At 47.6% G+C, this 25,088-nt stretch overlaps 1 protein-coding gene across 5 annotated transcripts in view; it reads left to right on the forward strand.

Moving 5' to 3' along the window:
• The window catches only part of CEP192 (centrosomal protein 192), a 1,978,693-nt gene that overhangs the window by 1,179,938 nt on the left and 773,667 nt on the right, over positions 1-25,088 (forward strand). For all 5 annotated transcript variants that reach the window (XM_085605862.1, XM_085605865.1, XM_085605864.1 and 2 more), the window contains exon 30: positions 20,044-20,134. In XM_085605862.1, coding sequence (XP_085461988.1) covers positions 20,044-20,134 — 91 coding nt within the window. The remainder of the gene's footprint in view (positions 1-20,043; positions 20,135-25,088) is intronic.

The raw sequence follows: 25,088 nt of genomic DNA on the forward strand, positions 1-25,088 counted from the left end.
AACACCTATAAGGTCCCCAAGACGAGACCTATTAGCTATGCCAGTGCTTGTTTCCTACTCATGTAGGCAACATAAGCTGTCCACATTTTGTTGTGCTATATGCAAGTTTTATTGATGGATCACTGTACCTGCTTTACGAAAATTTTACTACAGTTCAAGCTAGAATTTTTTCTGATTTTATCTCAGTCAGTGTTCCACCAGAACATACATCAATCACTTTTGACCCCACTCCTTGCCACAGAGCTTTTCCAGTATTCTTGGCATCTACCCTACTACATGTTGGGAATGTTGTATGGCTGACACTGCACACGCTTTCTATTAAATTACAAATTTACTTGGCTGGTCCTCCAGGTCAGTGCTGAACTTGCTGTCCTCTCTTAAAATACCATGGTGGTGGAAGACCTTTTCTTTTCTCCGTCTCCTCCCAATTGCAGCACACAACTGCCTTTCTGAAGTCAGTTACAGCTGGCTATCTCTGCCATCACCTGTACTATCCCAGAAAAGTTAGGAGGTATTATTATTTTTACCTGCTTCAGCATCATGGTCCCTCTGCAATCCACAATGGTTTCTTTGTACTTGGAAGATCGGCTGTTATACTTGCCCCAGAGCCTTCCGATACTAGATGAAATTGAGATGTATTGAGGAAAACAGCCACGTGTGAGTTTATTCTTGTTCGAGGCATATGAGCTGCAGATTCTATACTTTTGCATAGATCGCCATCTGTTGTTGGGCGCGGATGTTTACACTTTGTTTTTGTCTTGGAAGAAGTCTTTGTAGTCACGAGGCAGGTGACTCCTCCTTCGGTAGACAGTGTGCATGGGCATCGACTCCATCCCCAGATTGTTTTTTCCGCCATCAGGTTCGGATGTGACTTGTTGCGCTCCGGGTCGGTTTTGTTATCGAACCCCCCCCCCCCCTTTCGACGCGCAATCACTATCACTCTATGGTATTGTCTCGATCGCGTTTTCTTTTCGATGCGCATCTTCGACACTCGGAGAAAACTTCAGAAAACTTCGATAAACTTTGATGCAGGTCGTTGGGCCTACCCGCGCCGGTGATGACGGAAGTCCATGGAACGAACTCCCTTCAAGAATTTCCACAGTGTGGTGCTAAATTTTCACACTCTGACCTACACTCCGTCTGTAATCTGTGCCTCTCTCCAGAACACTGAGAGGATAACTGTGAGGCTTGTCTATCTTTCAAGTCCAAGAAGGCCATCCGTGATTGTCAGGGTTGATGCCATGAGATGTCCCGAGCAACAGGCTCCATTCCGGACATCTTCCATCCAGGCCCCAACAGCCTTACGGAGCAAGACCAGGAGGAACAGGTTTCGGTCTCCGAAGCAGATGACTCCGACGAGGACGAAGTCACCCCAGCTCAGCGGCCCGTGAGTACCGAGACCCCTGTCCCACCCAAGCCGACCGAAAACTTCAGATACCCCACCCTCTAGCTCGGCTATGAAAGACAAAGAAAAGCCTTCCGGCTTGGGCTCGAGCCAACCACTCGGTCCCGAAAAACACCCTCAGTACCGAAAACTAAGCCCTCTGTGATGCCGCGCCCTCCTCCGTCGGTACCTGAAAAACTTTCGGCATCGAAACAGTTGCAGGACCCTTCGGTACCGAAGCAATCGGATAAGACTTCGACATCGAAGGAGAAACCTTCCACAGCTAAACCTCCAGAACAAAAAAACTCTGGAGCCGAAACAACCCACACTGAAGGGTTCGGAGCCGGAAAAAAATTATAAACCGGACACTGTTCCTCAACATCCAAAGACTGTTTCTAAGGGAAAAGCTTCAGCAATGAAGAAGAGCATCGGACCCGAATAACGTTTTGTCCCGGATCCAAAACAGACAACCATTTTTATACACCCAAAGACTGGTCATATGGTTACTACACCACCTACAAAGAGGAAACAAGAACATTTGCAATATTCACGGTCTCCTCCAAAGAAGATACACATGGGCACTAATGCTTCATCACCTCCTCCTCCACCCATTAATCCTAATTTACTGATTTCTCTAGTACATTCTCCAGAACACTTTCCCACTACCAGAACCAGAGGATAGTGATGATGCACATGGGGATGGGCAAGGGGATGACAATATACTCCAATTAGATATTGTTGATACTGATGATCCACCACAGGATCCAGATCCATGGCATGACTATAATACCGATCCTGATTTACACAATGACCCGGATCTTTATCCCTCAAACACATCCCCACCAGACAACAATGTGGGTTTTGCCCAACTAATAGATAGAGCTGCAACATACCACAGAGTAAACTTACACTCAGACTCTATAGAAGAGGATTTTCTTTTAGAGACCTTCGATCAGTCACAAAAATCGTCACATGTTCTACCAATGTTGAAAGGTCTACTTAAACACGCTCCGGAAGTGTTTAAAGACCCGGCTTGGTTTCTTAACCCCAGAATAGATAAAAAATACAAAGCAGCTCCCAGTGACCCCATAAACATTAAGAGTCACTCCCTTTAGATTTCCCTGGTCGTAGCTAATGCTCGCAAAAGGGCAAATTCTCAGGGGTCAGGTGACGCACCATCTCCTGGTAAGGAGTCTAAATTATTAGACGCATCAGGCAAATGTATGGTGTCTCTAGGTGCAAACTATTGGAAGATAGCCAACACACAAGCCCTCTTGGCAAGATACTACAGGGCTCACTATGATGAGTTGGAAAAGCTCATTCAACACCTACCTCAACAATACAAGGACAAGGCCAATGACCTCATACAGGAAGGCAAAGTAATCACAAACACATCCATCAAGTGTGCGCTAGACGCAGCAGACACCGCGTCCCACGCATTAAATACTAGTGTTTTACTATGCAGATATACCTGGCTCAGGATATCTGGCTTTAAACAGGAAGTGCAGAATAGTATCCTTAATCAGCCCTTTGACCACGAGCACCTCTTTGGCCCTGCAGTGGACACATCTTTAGAAAAGATGAAAAAGGACACAGAGACTTCTAAGTCTATGGGAGCCTTGCAGTCACCTTAAACTAGAGGCTCCTTTCGACACTCCTTTTATAGCGCAGGTTCAAAAACAAATACATCATAACACACATCCTAATCCTACAAAAGCCTCAATCAGAGCTCCTTTTCTAAAGGATACTCTAGGGGAGGTTACAAGGGTAACAACAAGAAAGGCAGAGGCAGGGGTAATACCACCTGCAGCTCCCCAACACCAAGTAGTGACTTTCCTGCCCTTCTCCCCGATCATCCCACTCCTGTCCGGGGACGTCTCTCACGGTTCCTACCTGTCTGGAATTCCATCACAACAGACAAGTGGGTAAGACACATTATCCAGTATGGTTATTGCCTGGAACTGACTTCTACCCCTCCAAACATTCCTCCCAGACAGCTTCCAATGTCATCAAAACACCTAACGCTTCTCAAACAAGAGGTTCTTGCACTATTACAAAATACATGCAATAGAGCCAGTTCCCTTGTCTCATCAAGGCACAGTGGTTTACTCCCTCTATATTCTAATTCCAAAAAAGGATGGCTTTCTCAGGCCTATACTTGACCTCAGACCACTAAACCTTTAAATCCAATCAGACCACTTCCACATGGTCACTCTCCAACAGGTGCTTCCACTACTTCAACAGGGCGACTTTCTCTCCCCTCTAGATTTAAAGGACGCCTACTTCCATATTCCTATTCATCCCGCTTACAGGAAATATCTCAGATTTGTGGTAGATGGTCAACACTACCAATTCAAAGTTCTTCCATTCAGGGTCACCTCAGCACCCAGAGTCTTCACCTAGTGCCTTGCAGTGCTTGCAGCCCATTTAAAAAGACAGCACATTCATATCTTCCCTTATCTGGACGACTGGCTCATGAAAGCAAAATCCCACAACAGCTGTGTCCAACACACACTCAGCACAATTCAACTGCTTCACAGTTTGGGATTCACAGTAAACCTCGACAAATCCCATCTCCAACCGTCCAGAATACAACAATACTTAGGGGCTACAATAAACACTTCCAAAGCTCTAGCATATCCCAATCCAGTCAGGAGAACTACGATACATGCGCTAGTCCAAAGATTCCAGCCTCAACACTCACTACCAGCACGCCCTCTGCAGTGGTGGAACACACAAAACCTTTCCAAAGGGCAGTCATTCCCCGACAGACAGTGCTAACAGACGCATCGCTCACCGGCTGGGGAGCTCATCTTCAAACCCATACCATTCAGGGTATCTGGACCCCCCAAACAAAGACAATGCCACATCAACTACCTGGAATTGTTCGAAATCTTCCTAGCGTTGAAATCGTTTCAACTACACTTCCTAGGCAAAGCTGTCCTGGTCCGCACAGACAACATGACAGCAATGTATTACATACAGAAGCAAGGAGGGACACACTCTCTGCAGCTTTCACACCTAGCGCAAAGCATATGGAGATGGGCCATTCCGCAAAATGTATATCTCCTTGCAGAACACCTCCCAGGAATACACAATCATATAGCAGATCTGCTCAGCCATCAAGCACAGCAGATCCACGAATGGGAACTTCATCCTCAAGTTCTTCTTCCATTCTTTCACATGTGGGGTCACCCAGAAATAGATCTGTTCGCCACACACACCAAAACACAAAATGCCCAATCTTCGCGTCCAGGTATCCACACTCATTGTCCAAAGGCAATGCCCTATGGATGAACTGGTCAGGCAAATTTGCTTACGTTTTTCCGCCTCTCCCACTCATTCCGTTAGTGGTTCGAAAACTCAAACAGCACTCCCTCACAATGATCCTAGTTGCTCCAACATGGGCAAGACAACCATGGTTCTCAGCCCTATTGGAACTATCAGTAGTTCCTCATCAAAAGCTACGCCTCTCACCCAAGCTTCTCACTCAGAACCATGGAGAGATAGGACATCCAGATCCCAATCAACTCAACTTTGCGATCTGGCACCTGACATCTTAGAGTTTGGCTACCTTAATCTCCTGCCAGACTGTATGAACATTATTAAAGAGGCTAGACGCCCTACCACCAGGGCATGCTATGCAGCAAAATGGAAACGATTTGTCATTAATTGTGCACACAACAAAATCAACCCACTAGATGCTTCCATTCAGAACATCATCTGTTACCTCTTGCATCTACAACAATGTAACCTAGCATATACATCTATTAGGTTACATCTAGCCGTCATAGCAGCCTATCTACAAAACAGACAACACTTGTCTTAGTTTCGAGTTCCTGCTATCAAAGCTTATCTGATGGAGACATCTAGCCGCAGATTCCTTAACCTAGAATATCCCCAGGTGTCAGACTGGAACCGGAAAACTCTTTGCAGCAGCACCTCTGCATGCCGGGGCACGGCGCCATCGACCCCGCCTTGACGTCGTCCACGTAAGTGACGTCAGCGAGGTCATGTAAGTCCCTCCCGGCGCGCTGACGTCAGTTTCCTTCTTTTCCGTGTACAACGCGGATCTAGAGTTAGCGCTTCCGCTGGCCTGTTTTCGGCCCCTTTGACGCTTCACGTCTGGAACAGTGTGCGATGCCCTCAGGCTTTAAATCCTGTACTTCCTGTTTGTTGCAAATGTCCGCTACTGATCCGCATCTTATTTGTATGTGGTGTCTGGGTGAGCACCACGACTCCACGGACTGCGAAGCCTTCCAACACATCATGCCGAAGTCCCGGCGGAAGCGCCGGATGAAGCTTCTTTCGGCACGGCTGTCGGTCGGAGTCGTCTCATCCCACGCCCTCTTAAACGCAGTTTCGCCATCTGTTGCCCTCTAGGGCCCGAGGTCATTGTTGACCACTTCTTGGTAAGTTGCGGCGCAGGTCGCCGAGGTCCTCGACCTCCCTTTCATCTGTTGTCAGGGGCACGGGTTCCCGGAATTTTCCGGACGTGCGCCCCCGAAAGTCGTCCCCTCTCCATCTGCCCTATCTGGATTCGGGGGGACTCGGACCCAAATGGAGGCTTGTGCCTCGGCTTTGCAGGCCTCCCTCGGGTCCTCTCCCATCCCTGGAGCGTCCTCTGGGCCTCCCCTGCCTGTGGGGTCCCCGACGGACTCACCGGTGGGTTCGCCCCTGGCGTCAAATAAGCCTTTGCGCTCCAGGGATGTCGGAGATGTGGTATCGTCAGTGCGCGGCCCAGCTGGGTCCCCCTCTTCGATCCATATGGCGTCGTCAGGGTGCGGCCCGGCTGGGTTCCCGTCTACGACCCATTGCACCCCTGCTGCGCCGCATAGTATCGTGGGGCTCCCTGTGGCGTCGCAGGCGGTTGCTGATGCTCAAAGCCTCACTTTGTACACACCTCGGCCTTCTGGGCAGGTGGCCGCCTGTCCGGAGTCCGAGTCAGCGCCGTAGAGTCGCCTCCCTGGCTCCGCCTCTTTCTCCGGAGTCGGAGCCTGTTGCTGTTGAGGCTGAGGTGGCGTTGGTGCGGCGCCGGAGGTTTGCGCCTCCCGTCTCCGGTGCCTTCTCCTTCTTTTGCAGATGGACTTGTCGCCTCTGCTTCTTCCCTCTGAGTCTGAGCCGGTCCGGGTTGAGGCTAAGTCGGCGCCGGTGGCTTGCATCCCCAGCTCCAGTGCCTTCTCCTTCAGAAGGGGAGCTTATCATGGATTCGGCGCCGGACGAAGCCGACTCGACACCGGATGAAGTCGAGTCGGCGCTGGACAACGCACGATCGGCGCCTACTAAAGTGATTTTGGCGCCGAATCGCCGGGTTGTTGATTCTTCTCCGGAGGCATCCGGAGAGAGTTTGGCGTCACCCTCACGTATGGCGACGCCGGATGTATTCTTGCCTGTGCCTCCCTTAGAGTATGTGAATCCGACAGGGTCCTCATCGCCTCAAGGGCACCCGCACCCGGCAGGGTCTTCGCCTCCACAAGAGCCTCATCAGGACCCCCATTCGTCAATGGGGCTCCCCTCAGTTGGGCATTGGTCACACCCTCACTACCTTGGGAGGGTTAGCTTACAGCCCTTTCCTACTGATGAGCTACTGTCCCCTCCTCGGAGGGCTACAGAAGCTGGTGCAGCTTTTCTCAGGGTGATCTCTTGTGGCCACTCGGATTTTGAACATGCAACCGCCTTCAGCGACGTTGTCTGTGGAACTTTTACTTGATGTTCTTCACCGTGGGTCAGGGAATGTGGATCCGCTTCTGCCCTTTGAAGCTTCTCTTTATGATGCCCTTTTGGGTGCCTGGGTTCGGGCAGCTTCAGGTGACCCGGTGGCTTGTTCGGTCTTACACCGCCACCGTCATGCTCCACTTGATCCGGTCTGCTTATTTTGCATCCCGACGTGCAGGGGTTTGTTTTGCAAACTACCTTCCCTTCCTTGCCCTGGCTGTTGCTTCCTCCCTCCCGGGAGTCCAGATGGCTTGAATCATGGGGTTGGAACTTCTTTGCCTCCACTAGTGCTGCACTACGATCACTAAATACGGTATGTGTCCTGGCTCGGGCTTCCTCTACCCTGTGGGTCTCTGCAGTCTTTGCTGTCCACCAGCGCTGAAGGCGCTGGTGTTGATTTACTTCATCTTCTCTGGGATGGCTGTGACCTTGCTGAGTTTTTAATCCGCTCCGCCTTGGATACTGCCGATTCCTTAGGCCGGGCGTTGGCTGGTTGTAGCCTTGCGGCGCCATGCTTGGTTACGGGATAGCGTCTTCCCGGGAGAGTCTTGTTGATTTACCCTTTGATGGGGTTTTATTGTTTGACGCACACGCCTCATTGCGGGATTCTATTAGCCCCTCTCCCCCCCCCCCCTCCCCAGGTCTGTGTTCCTCAGGCGGTTGTTCTGGCACGGTACCTTTCCATTTTGCATCCTTTCGATGCGTTTTAGGCTGATAGTAAGCCTCAGGTCTTCCTTTTGCATAGTGGGAGTTGATTACCCTTTCATGCATTATGCGTTTTATACTCCACAGATTGTTCCTCTGACTGTGGCTTGCCTTTATGAACGTGTTCCCTGTTGTTAGAGGGGTACATACTCTGTGTGGGGTACTTTGTTTCCTATTATATAGCTCTTTTATGTCAACTGGGCCTACGAGTTCCTTTGACCTCTAGGCGTCCTCTGGTGCTCTTCTTGGCCGTTGTACGGTGCTCAATGTTGTGCATTGGCATTATCTTTACGTTATTGGTCATCCTGCTTCGTAAACCTCCTTCGGAAGTTTTTCAGGGTGTTCATCACGTTTTAACGGCAGCTTCCGTCTGCTATTACGGTACCAGGTGTGTTCCTCTGCAATTATGTTGTATAATCTGGGCTAGTTTACCGGTTTTTGCTATATATAAATATATCTGTAATTAGGTATACCTACCAGTCCCATGGGTACTCTTATTCCTACTCTTCAACTGTCTTTGAGACTGCGAGGTCTGGTTCGCAGTTTCCATGCTTCAGGGACTTTTCCCGTGATGCATGAGGCATTTTCATGGAGCTCCCTTTTTGCATCTGGCTTGCTGGAGTGGTTCCCCGGGTTACACTGCTCCCTTCTTCGTGTTCACTAACTGAACGATTCTCTCTTGGTTACTTTCCTTTCAGTAGGAGGGTGTGCTCTGAAATTCTGCGATTATTCCTCCAGTTCTACGACCTAGTACTTTGGTGCTTTTGTTGCACCTTCCTTCGGCTGTGCTATGTTGTATCAGTTGGGCGTGCGGGACGGTTCTTCTAATGTCAGTCGACCTACATTTCCACCCTGCATGTCTGTATTTCGTGTGTTGATTCACACCATGGTCTTACCGCTGCATTCACACCATGGTCTTACCGCTGCCTGATCGAGCAGCCTTTTGCTTTTTTTTTTAGCTACACCACCTTATGGTCTCTGGAGCTGTTTGCTTGTTTAGGTGCTGACCTACATCAGCGTTCTTAAGATTATTACTATTCGCCCCTGTTCCCACCTCCCCCTTTTAGGAACTAGTTGTGCACTTGGCGTGTTTCTTGATTCCGCCTGCAATTCTAAACGCATTGCTGATTCTACTTTTGACCTTTGGGTCTTGGCTGTAGTCTCTCCGGCCTTCCCTCCGGGGGCTAGCCTGGGAGACTCTGGTTGCATCTCTTCATGTTTCTTCTCCACCTTTGGTCAGTGTTCACATAGCGCGCCATTACGCTGAGAGTGGCCCTTCTTCCTCTTTCTTTTGTTCTGGTGTATGGCTGGTGCCGTTTCTACCACTCCTGCTTATACAGGTATGGTGTGGCACCGTTATGGCATTTTTTGGGATGTCTTGTGTCCCTTTATCTATGGCCTTTTCGAGCTATCTGGGTTGCTGTCTGGCTTTTCCACCACAGCCTTCCCCATTGTCCGTCACTCTGTTGCCGGCTCGAAGTGATTGGCGCCTTCTGTTGTCCTGTCGCAGACCTACCTCCCCTTTGGGGTATGGCTGTGGTATCTATTCTAAGTTAAGATGTATCTGGTAGAGATGTTGTCTAGCCGCAGATTCCTTAACGCCCACCCAGCCTCCCCGCTCTGCGAAAATCTTGCTAAGTGGGATTTTCCATTGGCCTCTTTCAGTGACCATTGGTTTTTCTCTAGCGGGAGCTCACATTGTAGCGTCCCTTTGAGAGTTGCCATAATACAGCTGACTCCCCTTCTGGGATTTCTTGCATCTAAAATGATACCTTTTGATTAACCTTCACCAGGAGATTCATTTTCTTTTCTTCTCCTGCTGCCTTCCCTCCCTCCTGCCTTTATTGGCTGAGGGTTCTGAGAGAATATCCTGCGGCAACGACAACCCTGCAACTGCAATCCGCGGCCAACAGCCCCGCGGCCCGCAGCTGTATCAGTTGGGGTGGGGGTGGAGGTGGAGCTCTACACCCGGCGGTGATCAGTGGTGGTCAGGGGTGGTGTGGATGGGGGACGGAGGTGCGGACTAATCCGCAGGAGCAACTACTACGATTGTAAGTGAGCCTGGAGTCAGCCTAGTTCAGCTTTACTATTTAGCAGAAGAATCCTGTAATACAAAAGCATTTGTCTTATTATCAAACAGAGGATTGTCACCACAAATTGGTTTTATATACATTTTCCTGCTGCCAGTAGTAACCATCAGCAGACTTAATGGCAAATATCAAAGTCAGTCTCGCCAGTACCAGCTGGATTGTGGGAGCTGTAGGCTGTACTCTCCCTGCTGACTGGGACTCCTAAAGTCCACCGAAGACGCAGTATCCTGCAGAGGATAGTAATATCACCAGCAGCACTACCAGTGAAGCCAACGCTTGTAGAAGCGTCCCAGTTAGGGAGGACACGGCTCGCGGCTCTGGGTAGCTGTCCCCACTGCTCTTACTGCCTTGGCGCTTCTCTCTTTGAGACACCCAGTTTTTTATTTTCTGTTATTTGTTGCCACTTGCACCCTGTTTGAAGCCAGTCTGCCTGCCAGGCACTTGTTTCCCACACAGTGCCACGGACTCCTCGACTAATTGTACAATCGCTCCATCATCGCTGTTAGCCACTACAATCTCAAATTTATAATTTAAACTCAAGTGCCATTAGGTGATCCCGGGCATTTTGAACTCTGGGATTTTTGGCCTCTGGACTGCAGAGACTAATTGCTACTTAGCCCCAAGTTTGAAGAAGAGCAAAGAGGAGGGGGCTCCTGAGAACAGCAGTTTAAAAAAAGTGCGAACAAGAAACTCTGCGCAGTAGCAAAATTCCCATCGGCCACATAAGACCGCCAAACGACAGAAAGCCAAAATGTTATATCCCAAAGAAGGAAGAAGAGGGAATGAGGATTTATCTCAATCTGAGGGAAAGTTGGAGGAGCATGAAGTGCCCGAGACGACCATATCAGGCAGGTCTTGTAACATCTTGACACATCCGTGAACCTCACAAGAAAGTGCAGCAAGGACATGTCCCGGTGTCAGTCAATTGGAATAATTGTGACACCAGAGACACTGGTGACATAAGAGACTATTTAAGCGGCCTGTTAAAGAAACCATAATGCATAAGCAAGAAATCCCCGCCATGAGTATTGAGAGTTTAAAATCCCATAACCAACGTGAGGAATCTCAAATAAGTACATTCCCCCCGGTTGTTCTTTACCGAGAAATCATTATTCATGGGAGGGTCCCAGCCGTTGTACAACCAGCTTCTTTCCTCCCTCAAAGGCCATCTCCAGAAAATCACCAGGATGACCTGCAAAATAATAAGTCAATCCTGAGTCTGCCCAGACCCTCTGACAGTACCCCCGACAATTTGAAGTTAGCCGGGGTCTATCAAGAAACAGCCGAACGGTTGGTTTTTCTGGACCCTCAAGTGTACAAAGACCTTGCCCCAATCCACGATCCAGCTCAGATTCTATTAGAATCTCCAATCTGGATTTCGTCCACCAGCTTAGTGAGCTCTACAGCCCAGCATATAAGGCTATTGTGTCCGTCGCCCATCGAAATAGAAGCGATAGAACCCAATGGCACACTGGAGCCCGGTGTCCAAATGTTTGTTTGATTTTCCCCTGCCCGCCTCTTCACCAACTTCAGTACCCTGTGAGCAAATGCCTAATAACCATCCTAAAGATCTTTATCAGTCTGATACTAGGGGTTGCCCATTTTTAATACTCCTCTAATGTCCATAAACAATAGTAGAGCCAGCCAAAATGATTTCAACCAACAGCAAAATTCACAACAAAATTGAAATCTAACGAAAGAAAATGATTGTGCTCAACTAGTAGCTCTATAAACTCAAACCCAATTCTCCTACATTGTCAAAGTAAGACCAGTGATTCTCTAAACACTGAACTCCGGCTCAGGGAGCCATTTTTTACTCCCACTACACACAAGGTCGAGACGCTACTCTCAGACACCAACCAAGTCCTGAATTAATTGGCTAGTGCTGCTCATATGCATGCAGATAAACTGGATGCCCAATTAAATATCCTGCAGCTGATAGCTGGTTTAATAACAAAAATCGACACTAGACTAGACCAATTAAACTCCCTGATATGCGGAGCCCAAAATAATGTAGCGTTAAGCCAAAGCAACAGCGGGTGTAGCTGTAATCCGATATTTAAAAACAATGAGAACCTCTCCCGGAAGTAATGGCCACTTTAATAGAGGACCTGAAGAATGAGGCATGTAGATGTATGCCGAAATCCACTCCCTCCCAGCCACCATTGGGCCAACACTCAAACTGGCCTGCTTTAAGAAAACAACAATCCCACAGTATAGAGCACTCAGGGGACATTAAGACCGACCCCAAAGTAAGAACCCAGTCGCATGTCAATGACCCCTCTGATTGCCTAGAACAGCAGACCATTTTCATACAAGAGCACCAGATCAAATGTCCGAAAATTGTTGATAAAAAAGACCATGAATCTACCCCAAACAAAATATGTATACTAAATGGCGCTGATAACTCCATTAAAGAAAATTTCACTCATGTAACTACCTCTCAACCGAATACTGTAAAAGGTGTTAACAATCTGCCCTACTCCATCGAACCATTGAAGATGACAACTGTACCCCCGGCCGAAGGCCAACATTTGTCCAGGAAAATCAAGAAGAGATTAAAGAAATTAAACAATGCTAGGAAAAAGAATGGAGTGCTATTACGCTGGCTCAGACCCGATGACAATGAATCGAAAGCCAACACAGCCTCTGCATCCAGTAAAAACATCTATGGAGGAAGAATTTTAGACACTTGCCACCTAGTACAAACTATCATTGTGCAAAGTGTGGGTCAATGTAAGCCTGAATTCGCTCAATGCCCCGTGCTCAGCCCAAAGGAGAAAATTGGGAACTGTAGGGAAAAAGGAACCCCATACCCATTGTGGGGAAGCCCTAAAGACTCCGAATAAACCCACAAAGCCATCAAGCAATCGACCTTCCATCCAACATGGTGTGAGAAAGCTCATGGGCCGGGATTGTCCCTTATGAACCCACAAGCCGTAGCGATTCAAGACAGCTATGTGAAATTGAGAAAGAGGGCCATAATATAAGAAAACCCACAGAGGAGATAGCCATACAAGTTAATATTATAGATGGTCCCGAAATGAAACGAAACGAGAAGGCACTGAACTCCCTCGAAATAGTGGACCAGAGGCAGGAGTCCTTCCAAGGAAGCACAAAAGAGATTAGTACCTTATGAGGTCAGTCCGCACTGCCCTAATGTAAACAAACCAGAATGCCTAAATCAACCTCTTAAGACAGAGATACCTAAAGATGACTCCGAAATAAAACTTTTACATCAAAAGAAAGCTTTATTGAATGATGTTGGAACAATTCAATCACCACAAGAATGTTGTACCCAGAGTATCTATCCCAAGGGAAATGGGACATCCTCAATAGAGGAAGCCTCCTAAACTTGTTTTCGCATCTTCCAGGACTAGAAAATATAAAAACAACAGACATTGAAAGTGTCGCTTTTATCGCCCCAGAACAGGGCCAAATAAATGAGACCACGGCAGATACGTTCTATAGTAAAGATATAGCCGCAGCCCTACTGTTGAATAAAGATCGTTTGGGCGATTGGGGTATTCAGACTAGTCTTTTGATTAAAGCTAAATACCCTGCTTTTCTAAAGGATAGAATCCCAAATGCCTTAAAGGATTTCAACACTCCAACCTTGTCTAACAGTGATAGAACCAGGCAGCTGCCCAAACAGCGCCCTGGAAAAAGAACTCGCTACAAATAACAACATCCAGAGCAGGAGGCTCCTGCCAATGTGCGCCAAAACGACAGAACTTCAGACTGGTCTTGGCTCTCCCAGGCCTTAGGGTGAAGCACATAACACCTCAAGTAGATATAAAACCAGTGAAGATTCTGTTCACCACCTTAGAATCTGTTCCTGGAACATACGAGGTCTAACAAAGGAAAAAGCTGAAAGAGTAACGACCTCTCTTTTTAAAAAACTGACATTATTGCCCTGCAATTAACTGGTCCTTGCAATCTATCACTTGGGAGGACTACACTGTTTATGATCCCTGTGCAATAGCATCTCAAGTAGGCGGTCTGCGTCAGGAGGCATATTAATCGCTCTGAAGAACAACTTGGCCCTAAAGGTCTCCCCAATCTGTGAAGGGCAAGGCGATTATATTTTTATCAATATCCAGTCACAACCGCTGGGAAAAAATAACTCCAAACAACAAACTATTATCTTTGGCTGTATTTATCTACATCCCTTTAAAATCAAGCGAGAGTTAACATTGAATAAAATTCTCCCTATCATGAGAGATCTTTTTGTACACTTCCCAAACGAAATGTGGCTAGTAATGGGAGACTTTAATGCTAACCTAATGGAGACAGGCCTGGACCCCTCCCTCCTATTCTCACTGGACAACCAAATGTGGGCTATCCCAGATATAAGGTGCCAGTACCAACGGAAGGATAATCAAGGGACAAAGGTGGCTGTGTGCTTAAACCAACTAGAGCTCTGTATTTTAAACGGTAGACTGGATTCAGACTGCCCGCCGCTTACACCCATGCATCCCCCTTTAGAATGGCCACCTTAGATTACATATGGATCTCGGTCGCCCACTTCCAATTCGTCCAGGAATTTGTGGTAATCCCTTCATTGGAAAGTGATCATGCCGTCCTAACGTGCAAAGTTCTATCCAAGCAGAGCTCTCGCCCAAAAAAAAACTTGATTGGGAAAGAATCAATATTATAGCCTATTAGAAAACTACGGTGTACCTTGGACCAACAAGAGGCAATTGAAGAGAAGGTGGCTAACTTTTTGGGAAACTTGAACCATAAGTTTAGCGGCCTGTGGGAACAGGTAGTGGAGGACCTTAAAAAAAATCTATCTACAAAGAGTGTTAAAAGCTCAAATAATTCCCCCCCAACTATACCGCACCTCAGTGAGTACAAGCACGCTATGTTGAGTATTAAACACACATTAAACAATTTATTGCGTAAATGCAAATATACCAACATAGATCACAAATTTTTACGAGAGAATATATTGACTAATCGTAAAGAGTATAGGAAGACAAGGTTCAAGTATAAGAGGATAAAAGAACAGCACTGGACATTTGGTCTTGAAATTATAAAATCAAAGGATCAAAAGAGATTTTGGAGCTGGGTAAATAAGATTGCTAGATCGGACCAATCATCCACCGCAACAAATGTCTCCCCCACTGATTGGGAGGCTCATATTAAAGTTCTTTACGTTGAGCCAGACAGATACAATTGGCTTACTTATCACAGCTCTACTCCCCCTAATCCCCAAACTGGAACGTCACCCACCATCAAGATCGCCCCCAATCAAGTTGCCCTTATTCTAAAACGAATGCATACATGATTGGCCCCAGGCCCCAATGGGTTACCAACAAAGATATATAAAGCTTCGACTCACAAGTGGACAGCGCTCTTGGCCCCCCTATTTGAGGCATGCAGAATGGACGGACCCTTTCCTGGCTCTTGGCGAGGTTCTCTCCTCGTCCCAATTTACAAAAAGGTCAGCGGTCTACTCCCGATAACTACCGGATGATTGCACTCCTTGACGTTGATGGGAAGGCCTATGCAAGCGTCTTATTACAAGAACTGACCAGTTGGGCGGAAGACCGTAAACTAATACCTTTTACGCAAACTGGCTTCCAAAAGGGCAGCCACATCGAGGACAATATGATCTGCTTAGCCCACATGATTGAGGTTACTCTTGCCACAAAGGGAAAATCGCTGTTCTTGGGATTTATTGATTTCCAAAAGGCATTTGACAACGTTGTCCGTCCCAGGCTTTGGGTGAAATTGCTCAAATGTGGCATCCCGCAGACCTTATTGAATGCCCTCATCGCTCTGTATTCCGATACCTGGGTCAAAATAAAAGTTTCCGCTGGTTGGTCTACAACCAATAAAATCATGACCAACAGAGGCCTAAAGCAGGGAGGCATGTTGGCTCCTCTTCTCTTTAATTTGTACCTCGCAGATTTACCAGAGTGATTAGCCCGCTCTCGAGCTTTTCCACCAAGAATCGCATCTGTTAAAAGCCAGTCAATGCAATAGGCAGATGACACGATTCTCCTTGATCAAACTCAGGTGGGCCTTCAACGACTTTTTGATTCCTTGGCATCATATTCTGAAACAAATGGTCTGAAGATTAATATCTCTAAAACCAAGGTGATGATAGTCTCGATGTCGAGCGAAACAGCGCCCCTGGTACATCGCTGGGAAACCTATAGAGGTAGTTGCCACATATAAATATCTTGGAGTCTGGATAGACCACAGAGGGAGCCCGGGTCCGCATATCGCGGCAATGCAAGGTGTGGCTCGCAGCCTGGAGGGGGCTTTCTTAAGAAACAAGAAAGCTCTCCATTCTCCAGACTTCACCCCGTTAATCAGAGTGATAGATGCCAAATTACTATCCACTATAGCCTTTGGCGCCACTACTTTTAAAGATTAAATATTCACCTGGTTGGATAGAATGTAATCAGACTGTTTTCGCAGAGTGTTTCACCTACCCAACTCGACCTCTCACGCCCAAATCCAGATGGAGTTCCCCTTGTTTTCCCAACATTGGATCATGAAAGCAAGATTCATTGCCTTACTGTGTAAAAACCAAAATGGCTCATGACTCCACACTAAAGAGTTGTATCTGGTCACTGTTAAACAACCCCAGCACTTCCTGGAATACATTTTTAATATTCTGCTTGGACGCACTAGAAGCTCACGATATATGGGCAAGTTCGCTGCCCATAGGGGTGGCTGCCAAAGTTCTGACCAAAAAAAAGCAAAGATCCTCTCAATGGAACACGATGCATCAGCCGTGAAAAATCTATCCCATGGCAGCTGGGCATTAGAACTTTATGATCTTAAAACCCTACCATGTTATCTGTCATCCTCCATGAAGCAATTGGTGAAACATCAGTTGATGAGACTACGCTTTGGACTAATCCCCCTGATGGCGTACAAGTATGGACGGAGGTACAAGGCAGATATGCCCTCTCAGTGTCGTTTTTGCAACAATGGGGAAGAAAACTTAATACACGTTTTGTGCATCTGTAGAATCTTACTCCCCTTTCGAATTTTTGGGTTGCGCCCCATCTGGAGAATTCTCAACGTGCGGACAGGCCAAGAAGCCTTAGAGGAGTGTATGAAGAGGGACTCAGCTCAGAAGTCCGCTCGATTTGTAAAATTTATGATCAAGATTAACTCAATTTTACCGGCAGATACCACCCATGAACCTCTGCTGTCAGCTATGAACTTCCTCCCCTTCTCCTTTAAAAAAAAAAAAATATCTATATTTTAAATCGAGAGCGGAAAGTGCTTTTTATGTTCTTTTTGTATGAATTGCAATGATTTTAATTAATTGTGCAAATAAATATATCTATCTGGTCTCCTCTACAGTCGCCTTCTAGGGGGATCTGTTAACTTCTGTTTCAGACCTTCATTACTAGTGGGAGTAGTGCCAGTTTTTTCAATTTCCATACCTTCCTGCGGAGGACTGTTGTTCTCTCTGTGCTCCGTTCTTGCTGGACAGCACAGTTCTACATGGTACTGACAGTCTAATTTTGTCACTTGTTCTACATGGTAATAGTCTATTTCTGTCTGTTGAGAGATTCTTCCCTTGTTGCCCTTGGGAAGGGTCTTTCTCACAGCTTTTTCACTTATGGGTAGACAGTGTCTAATTCTGTCTTTTACAATGGTGTCTTGCACCATCCTCCTTATTATCACAGATTTTCATCCATCGCACACTGTTCCCATACTTTCACAGTTTTTGTATTGGTGGCTCCGCGTTGTCGCAGAAAAGCTTCTCCGAAGAAAACTGTCGTCAACGCGCCGCAAGGGACATACATGACCTCGCTGACGTCACGTACATGGACGACGTCAGGGCTGGGTCTTGTGGCTCCGTCCCCCGGCGCGCAGAGGTGCTGCTGCAAAGAGTTTTCCGGATCCAGTCTGACGCCTGGGGATATTCTAAGTTAAGGAATCTACAGCTAGACAACGTCTCTACCAGATACATCGTTACCGAAGGTAAGTAACTCGTACTTATGGAAGGACTTAAAAGAATAATTCCACCAAGAGTTCCACCCTCTCTGGTGTGGAAGCTTAATGTGGTCCTTAAAAGACTCATGGGTCCCCCTTTTGAACCTCTCCACAGATGCGAACTACAGTTCCTCACTTGGAAAGTGGCCTTCTTAGTCGTTATCACATCTCTCAGAAGAGTTAGTGAACTCCAGGCATTAACCATCCAAGAACCATTTTTACAAATCCATCATAACAAAGTGGTTCTTAGGACTAACCCAAATGTTTTGCCCAAAGTAGTGTCTGCCATCCATCTCAACCAGTCTGTTGAACTTCCAGTGTTTTTCCCTTCAACCAGAGTCAGTGGCAGAATGAGCTCTACACACCTTAGATGTTAAGAGCAATACTCTACTACATTGAGAGAACAAAATCCTTTAGGAAAACCAAACAACGTTGTGGCTTTCTCCTCACCTCATAAGGGCAACCCCATATCCAAAGCAGAAATTGCAAGGTGGATTGTTAAATGCATACAAATATGCTACATCAAAGCCAAACACACATTAACCATTCCCCCAGAGCTCATGCTACATGCAAACTAGGGGCTTCTATGGCATTCTTAGGGAACATTCTCCTAGATGACATATGCAAATCAGCAACTTGGGCTACACCACACACCTTCACAAAACACTATTGTGTAGACGTGCAGGCAAAACAAGCTAGTGTGGGCCAGGCTGTATTAAAAACACTATTTCAAAATACTGCAACAGATACATGTAGCCACCGCTAAGGAGGTAACTGCTGTATAGTCTATGCAAAAGTATAAAATCTGCAGCTCATAAGCCTCAAACGGAAAATGCTACTTACCAGTATGCATCTGTTCTTGGCATGTAGAGCTGCAGATTTGTATACATCCACCCGCCTTCCCGGATACCTCTATCTGTTCCAGTGTTATCTTAATTAGATACATTACACATGGACATTTTTCTACTTCTAACTACTCCATCGTAACCCTGCGTGGCCAAAAAAGTCTGGGGATGGAGTCTATGCCCATGCGCACTGTCGACCGAAGGAGGAGTAACCTGCCTCATGACTACAAAGACTTCTTCCAAGACAAAAACAAAGTGCAAACATCCGAGCCCAACACCAGATGGCGATCTATGCAAAAGTATACAAATCTACAGCTCTACATGCCAAGAACAGATGCATACTGGTAAGTAGCATTTTCCTTTCCACACCTCAATTCAAACATTTAAGACATCCGGTATTATTTTCCACACTTAACTACAATGAGTCCCAAAAGAGAACTGAGTGATTTAGGTTATTTACAGCTGTGGCAACTGATAACTATGGATATCTCTGTAGTTCTGGTTTCCTCCTTGTACCGCAAATACTCTGTTTGGATGAGAGTCAGCTACATGTGTTGGAGAACCTTAATCTACTTTAGTAGGTATATTTGGGTGTTCAACTGAAACGCCATGCAATTTAAATGAGCACTTTCTTTAACATCCTCCCAATCCCTTTGCAGATAGCTTTGTAGAAAAGAAAGTGGTTCTTGCTCTTTGACCATTTAGACATTGTGACCTTTACTATTTAAAGAATAAAGCTGTATACAGTACTTGAAACCCTTCTTCCTTTGTATTGCCGGACCAGATTGCATTTGGCTAATCTCCATGATCCGATAGTTACTGTGATCAAAGAATAGCTTGTGCTCTGCCTACTATGGTGAGAAACTTCGAGTAAGCAACGTTTGTGATCGTTCTTTAACGCCATCACAAGCTTAAGGTGTAGAAAAATAAGTGTCCCTGGATTATATATTCAGGTTCCACTAACTTGAAAAGAATTTATTAAGCAAGAGGTTGTCCGCACTGGAACTCCTACAGTGACAATGGATGATGAGGGACTTCTGACTTTCAATGGTATAACTTTTTTTTCTCCAAGTGAATGCAACTTAATTTGCGGATTGGTTCCTGGATTCAATCTCAAGGTATGCTGTGTTGTAAAATTCATGTAAATCCTGCATACTCTGGAAGACTTTGGATTCCGCAGTGACTGATAGGTAACTTCTTCACCATTTTAGAAGTGTAAATGCTGCTGGAGCTAGCATTCAGATTAGACAATCTACTTTAGACCTAACTGATTATTTTGAACAGTAAATGTTTTGTATCAAATGTCCAAACTAATATTGTATGTTTCTAGTCTACAGAAGCTCATTCTGAGGAATAACTCATCATCTTTAACACAACATTTACGACTAGTGATTAAAGGACAGGATCAAGACTGCTTTCAGGTTGGTTAAATTTATGATTTAAATTGCAAACAAATTCAGACATGGACATTTGTATGTATTGTTTGTAAGATGATTCAAAGTTTTAAACATACATAGAAGGATTGAAAGTGTTTACTTCCTTTCCAAGTAGATGAACTGAGTTGGATTCTAATGAAAGAAAGGTGTTGCTGAGCCTGCCAAGATGGCGGACGCGAGTCCCTGGAGCTCCGTCAGCCAGCCAGCATATCAGCATTCTTCTAGCCCCAGGACCCTGCTCAGGTGGCCATCTGGGAATACCCCTAACTTCCTGAAGCCCCTGCTGCCAATAGGAACTCCTGCTGCCCTCATAGCACGACTCCCATGGGTGGCACCTTGGCAACGGTGCTGTCCCAGGGCTACATGGGCCGAGCTTGAAGGGAAGACAACAAGAATTAGAAGGAGGTACTGCCACCGCTGCTGCGGCTCTGCTCGGCGGTACCCTGCTTTAGCCTTCTCCTTGGAGCCTTACCACAGGGACATGGGCTGCGCTGTGGAACCCCCGAGGTCCTGGGGGCAGCCTGTGAGTTGCAGGTGAGCCGTGGCTACGGTGCTCTGGGTGTGGCCCCCGTGCCAACCCTTTCCTCCTCTGGTCCTCTCCTACTACTCGGTGCCTGCTATCCCTCGCATCGCAGTGACCTGCTGGAACATATCAGGGTGGAATTGACTTTAGATACGAGAGTGGCGTGCACCGTCCCTGGGGGCCTGCCAGCGTTCACCCCAGACTGGGCATGCCTCCTTTCAACTTCTACCACTACCAGACTGGCCAGAGTTCTCTGCGAATTTTCTACAAATGGGAATATTCTGAACTTTAGACTTGCTCGTAGTTCTTGCAACACAAGTCTTTGTCCCGTTGCAAATCGGGCTAGAAAATTTGGAGTCACGTCTTCCCTTGGAGGAGCCTAATATTCGTAAGATGGCCGCTCCTCCATGCAGTGAGTCACCCTCATGAACAGTTCGCACTGGGGTCTGGCTCTCCACGTATTACAGGTGCGGTTACTAGAAGGGCTTTTTCGGGGATGTGCCTATTCTTGGAGGAGCCTGCTGCCACCATACACACCACCACTTCCTACTCCGGAGTGGCCTGGAGGTCTGATCCGGGAGTAGTCCACCCTTCCAACATGCGGTAACGTGATATGCATGGCCTGGGTAAGGGCGGATACTCCGTAATGTTAGATAAACAGCATAATTTTAATTTTCTGTGACTGGTTTAGACATGCGGGATGGCACCTGGAGGAGTGGTGGGCAGTTAGAAGGGCTCATGTAAGCTTGGCCAGCTGTGTTAGGCCGGCCAAACAGACATGTTCATTTCTATTTCTCCAAAACAGCTGTGTTAACAGCCAGATTAGAGAAAAGCTGCAGGCTCCCAAGGACTATCTGAGTGGCAGACCAGGCCGCTCAGACCAATCATGGTGCAGCTCTCCAAGCATGAGTGCAGTGTCTGGATTGGGTAGGGAGCCTGCTGTCCCAGAGACTGCTGGGAGAGCAGCGAGGCGGGCATTGGCGGCAGCGTAAGAAAAGGTACATTTAAAAAGTATATTTTCCCTGTATACCCCTCCCCTTACGCTCCTGCCTTTTTGTCTCCCCCTCACCCCCCCCCCCCCCCCCCCCCACCCCCCCCACCCCTTTAGTTTTATGGCAGCTGCTACTGGGCCTTGCAGATTTACCTGGTGTCTCGTCCCTCTGTGTTCAGATTGAGACGCATGCGAGACGAGTGGCTTCCCCCTGTTGGGTTGGTCCTGCATAGTGGCAGAGGCTACTGCGCTATCAGCTACGCCCCCTCATCCAGGTGGGCCCGATGTGAGCACTTCTACTTAGGCGACATAATCGAGATGCGCGGCGGAGCCTGACCTCCTCCCATCGACTGGGCCCCGGAGCCGACCTTGACTCAGTTGGATGATGACTAGGCCTAGGCGGTAAATTCCGTTCCGCTCGTGGAACTTGCGGAATTTCGGTAATTTCGCGTTCCGCAGAGAACGCGAAATTGCCCAAAATTCTGCTTTCCGCGACTTCGCGAAATTTTTTCTTGTTCCCGTTCTCAAAATGCGTGTTCGCAAGATATTTCTCCCTGAACACGCAAACAGCAACTGTGAACAGGAAAAAAGCATCGCGAACAAGCAATTCTGCGTGTTCGCGGAATATCTGCGTGTTCGCGGAGATTTTTTACCGTTTCGCGGAGATTTGCGTAACACGATTACGCAATTCCGGCCACCCCTAATGATGACCCACCATGCCAATTGCAGACTGTACTTGGAGCAGCTGCACTGGCGATCCTGGGAGAGTCCCAACTCCATCTGGTCAGGTTATCTGTTAGAGGGCCTGTCCTCTGGACCATGCGGGCAGCTGCCTGGGGCCCTCCTGAACCTCACTTAGCAGAACTTCCATTGACCCACCACTTCATCCACTGCCACTGGTTGCGTTTCCTTTTGCTCTGACACACTTTGCCACTTCTGAGGCCTCCAGCCCCCTTTTGCCTATGGGCCACAAGGCTGAACAATTGTTTTTTGGATAGACCTTTATAGTTCTTCTACTACCTGTCGCACACTTTTCCTTCGGGACGTGTCTTCTTGCTGCCTCACACCACAACAATCATATTGGTGCGGATAAGTGTGCCCCGTCGTCACTTCCGGAGTTGGTGTTCCTCCTGGAGCTTGGGTCTGCCTTAAGAAGGAGGTGCCTTGGGACCCCCACATACAGCTTATACCTGACACTAAGGCGCATTCCTGCCTTCTCACCAGCCCACATGCCCCTGTAACAAACATCCTGGACATCGCACTGTATAGGGAAACTCCAGTCAGCCCCGGCGGCCACACTGGCTCGCACTCCGATATCAGAACCTCCACCAAGTTCCATACCTGACACCCTCCAGAGAATCCTCTCCCAACTGGCGCCCACAACAGACAAATTGGACCTGGTCCTAGCTGCCATAGAGAACTCATGAGTTATAATGGAAACTTGGATCAATGCACTAGCCACTGACTTTAGCTTCCATCGCGATGATCATCGCAAACTCACTGACCAGGTATCGGAGGTGGAGAAACAACTAGCCACCCTACGCCCAATTGTGATGGACAACCAGTAGACTGTTTAAGACCTGCAAGATAGGGTGCATCAACTAGAAGATAGAGCCAAGGACCTCGAGGGCAGATCGGTAGACGGCTTATATTGGGCCTGCCATAGGGAATTGAAGGCATTGATCTCATCCAGTACCAACCCCAAACCTTGAACAGATCATTGAAGACATGCAGCGCACCCTGCGGGCGGAATGGTGATGAAAAGGCCCTTCCATCTCCTCTCCGATGATTCCCAGTATAGCTACAAACAAGAGTATTTAAGGAAGTGAAAGTTGTGACAAGGTTTCCGTAGGTAAATCTGCTGAAGGACATTAACCTTTTTGAAGATCATTAATGATTGATCAGCAGGGTGCCTGGTGGCAGCAGACCAAACTCTCGTCCGCCTCCCAGACACAGGCCCGGCCCTCCCCTCATGTGCCAGCCGGATGAGCTTTCCATGGCTGTTGGATGCTTAGGTGTGAACCAGGTGCTGGGTCGGCACCTTCCAAGGGGCTCAGGCGGGTGTCTCCAGCACCCCCTGGAGGGATGCGATTCAACAAAAACCCTCTTAATACTCAAACCACGCTCACTCGGCACAATCTGAAGGATCTGTACAGTGCCTCCCTGACTGCTGTTTGGGCTCTCTTAGGTTTCGATTGACCAAAGAGCACCCTTCAAGAGTGTCCAAACTGCTTTGAGGGGAGAGAGGGTAAGACCCAATGCCCAACCACTCTGGCTTCCATGTATGCACCCCCGGTGGAAATCTTGAGGTAATTGATAGTATGGGGGGAACACAACTCTTCTCTATCCCATCCCACCTGGGCCACCACCTAAGCTGGGGACTCTTGACATGCAAGGGCTGAGCCCAGACTCCTGCCGGGTGTCAAATGGCAGACATGTGGGGGGGAGGGCGACCCTCCCTCCCTTGCCCTGTGGCCAGGCTGGGGTTTGAAGACTTGTGCAGTTCTGCCCAGGCGTTTGAGACGGGTGGCGGTGAATCTGCCTGCCTCTGCTGCTGTGGGAGCTGCTTGCCTGCTACAGAGGTGCGGTGGTGCTACTGGGTAGAGCACCTGGAAATACTCTTTGAATTGTGGAGACCAACTCTCAGAGGTAAACCTTGATGGCTTGCCAGGCTGTCTTAACACTTGGGCAGTGCTGCCTTCCTCCAACCTCTCCGGTAACCTCAGGTGAGTGAGCATTGCGAAAGTTAACTGTGACTCTCAGCACTCAGCTCTTGCATCAATGAAGAACCTAGCTAGCTGTGAGAATAGTGTGAAGTAGAGGACACATTGATCGACATTTTAATCGCACCATGTTGTTCCAAGTTCCTCCTTGGGCTACTCCTGTCTGTGGGTCACCCTGGGGCTCTCCAAGGAGGCGATTGGGGCTCTTGCAAGTGGCTCTGACCCCCTCTGTCCGACTAAGGTCATACCCTGATCACCTGACGCAGAAGCCCTTGGCCCTGTCACAGAGGTGCTTTGCTGGCATGCCTGGCCTTCCCCACCCTGATGAGGGCGGGTGGGTGGTTGACCGGTGTACCCCGATTATGAAAAAGCCTGGTACACATTGAAGGGTGCAATGCATGGCAGACTGTGATGTCCCATGGCTGCCAAGCGCAATGCCTTAGGACTCCCATGTATGCAGCTGTGAGAAGTTGGCCTGATATATGATGTCACTAGTTCTAGTGTACACCTTGTATCAGTCCAAACAACCCTTATGGTGATTGGTTGTAAAGTCAACCTTATAGACCAGCTATCCTAGTGGTAGCATGCACAAGAGCAGTCTTAGGCTAAACTCTGTATGGCATGTGAAGCCAGCTGTCATACCATTTGCAATCCCTTGAATACCAAATGAAAGGACACCACAACAGATATATTATAAAAATA

Source organism: Triturus cristatus, chromosome 5_1, assembly GCF_964204655.1.
Source record: "Triturus cristatus chromosome 5_1, aTriCri1.1, whole genome shotgun sequence".
Classification (NCBI taxonomy): Eukaryota; Metazoa; Chordata; class Amphibia; order Caudata; family Salamandridae; genus Triturus; species Triturus cristatus.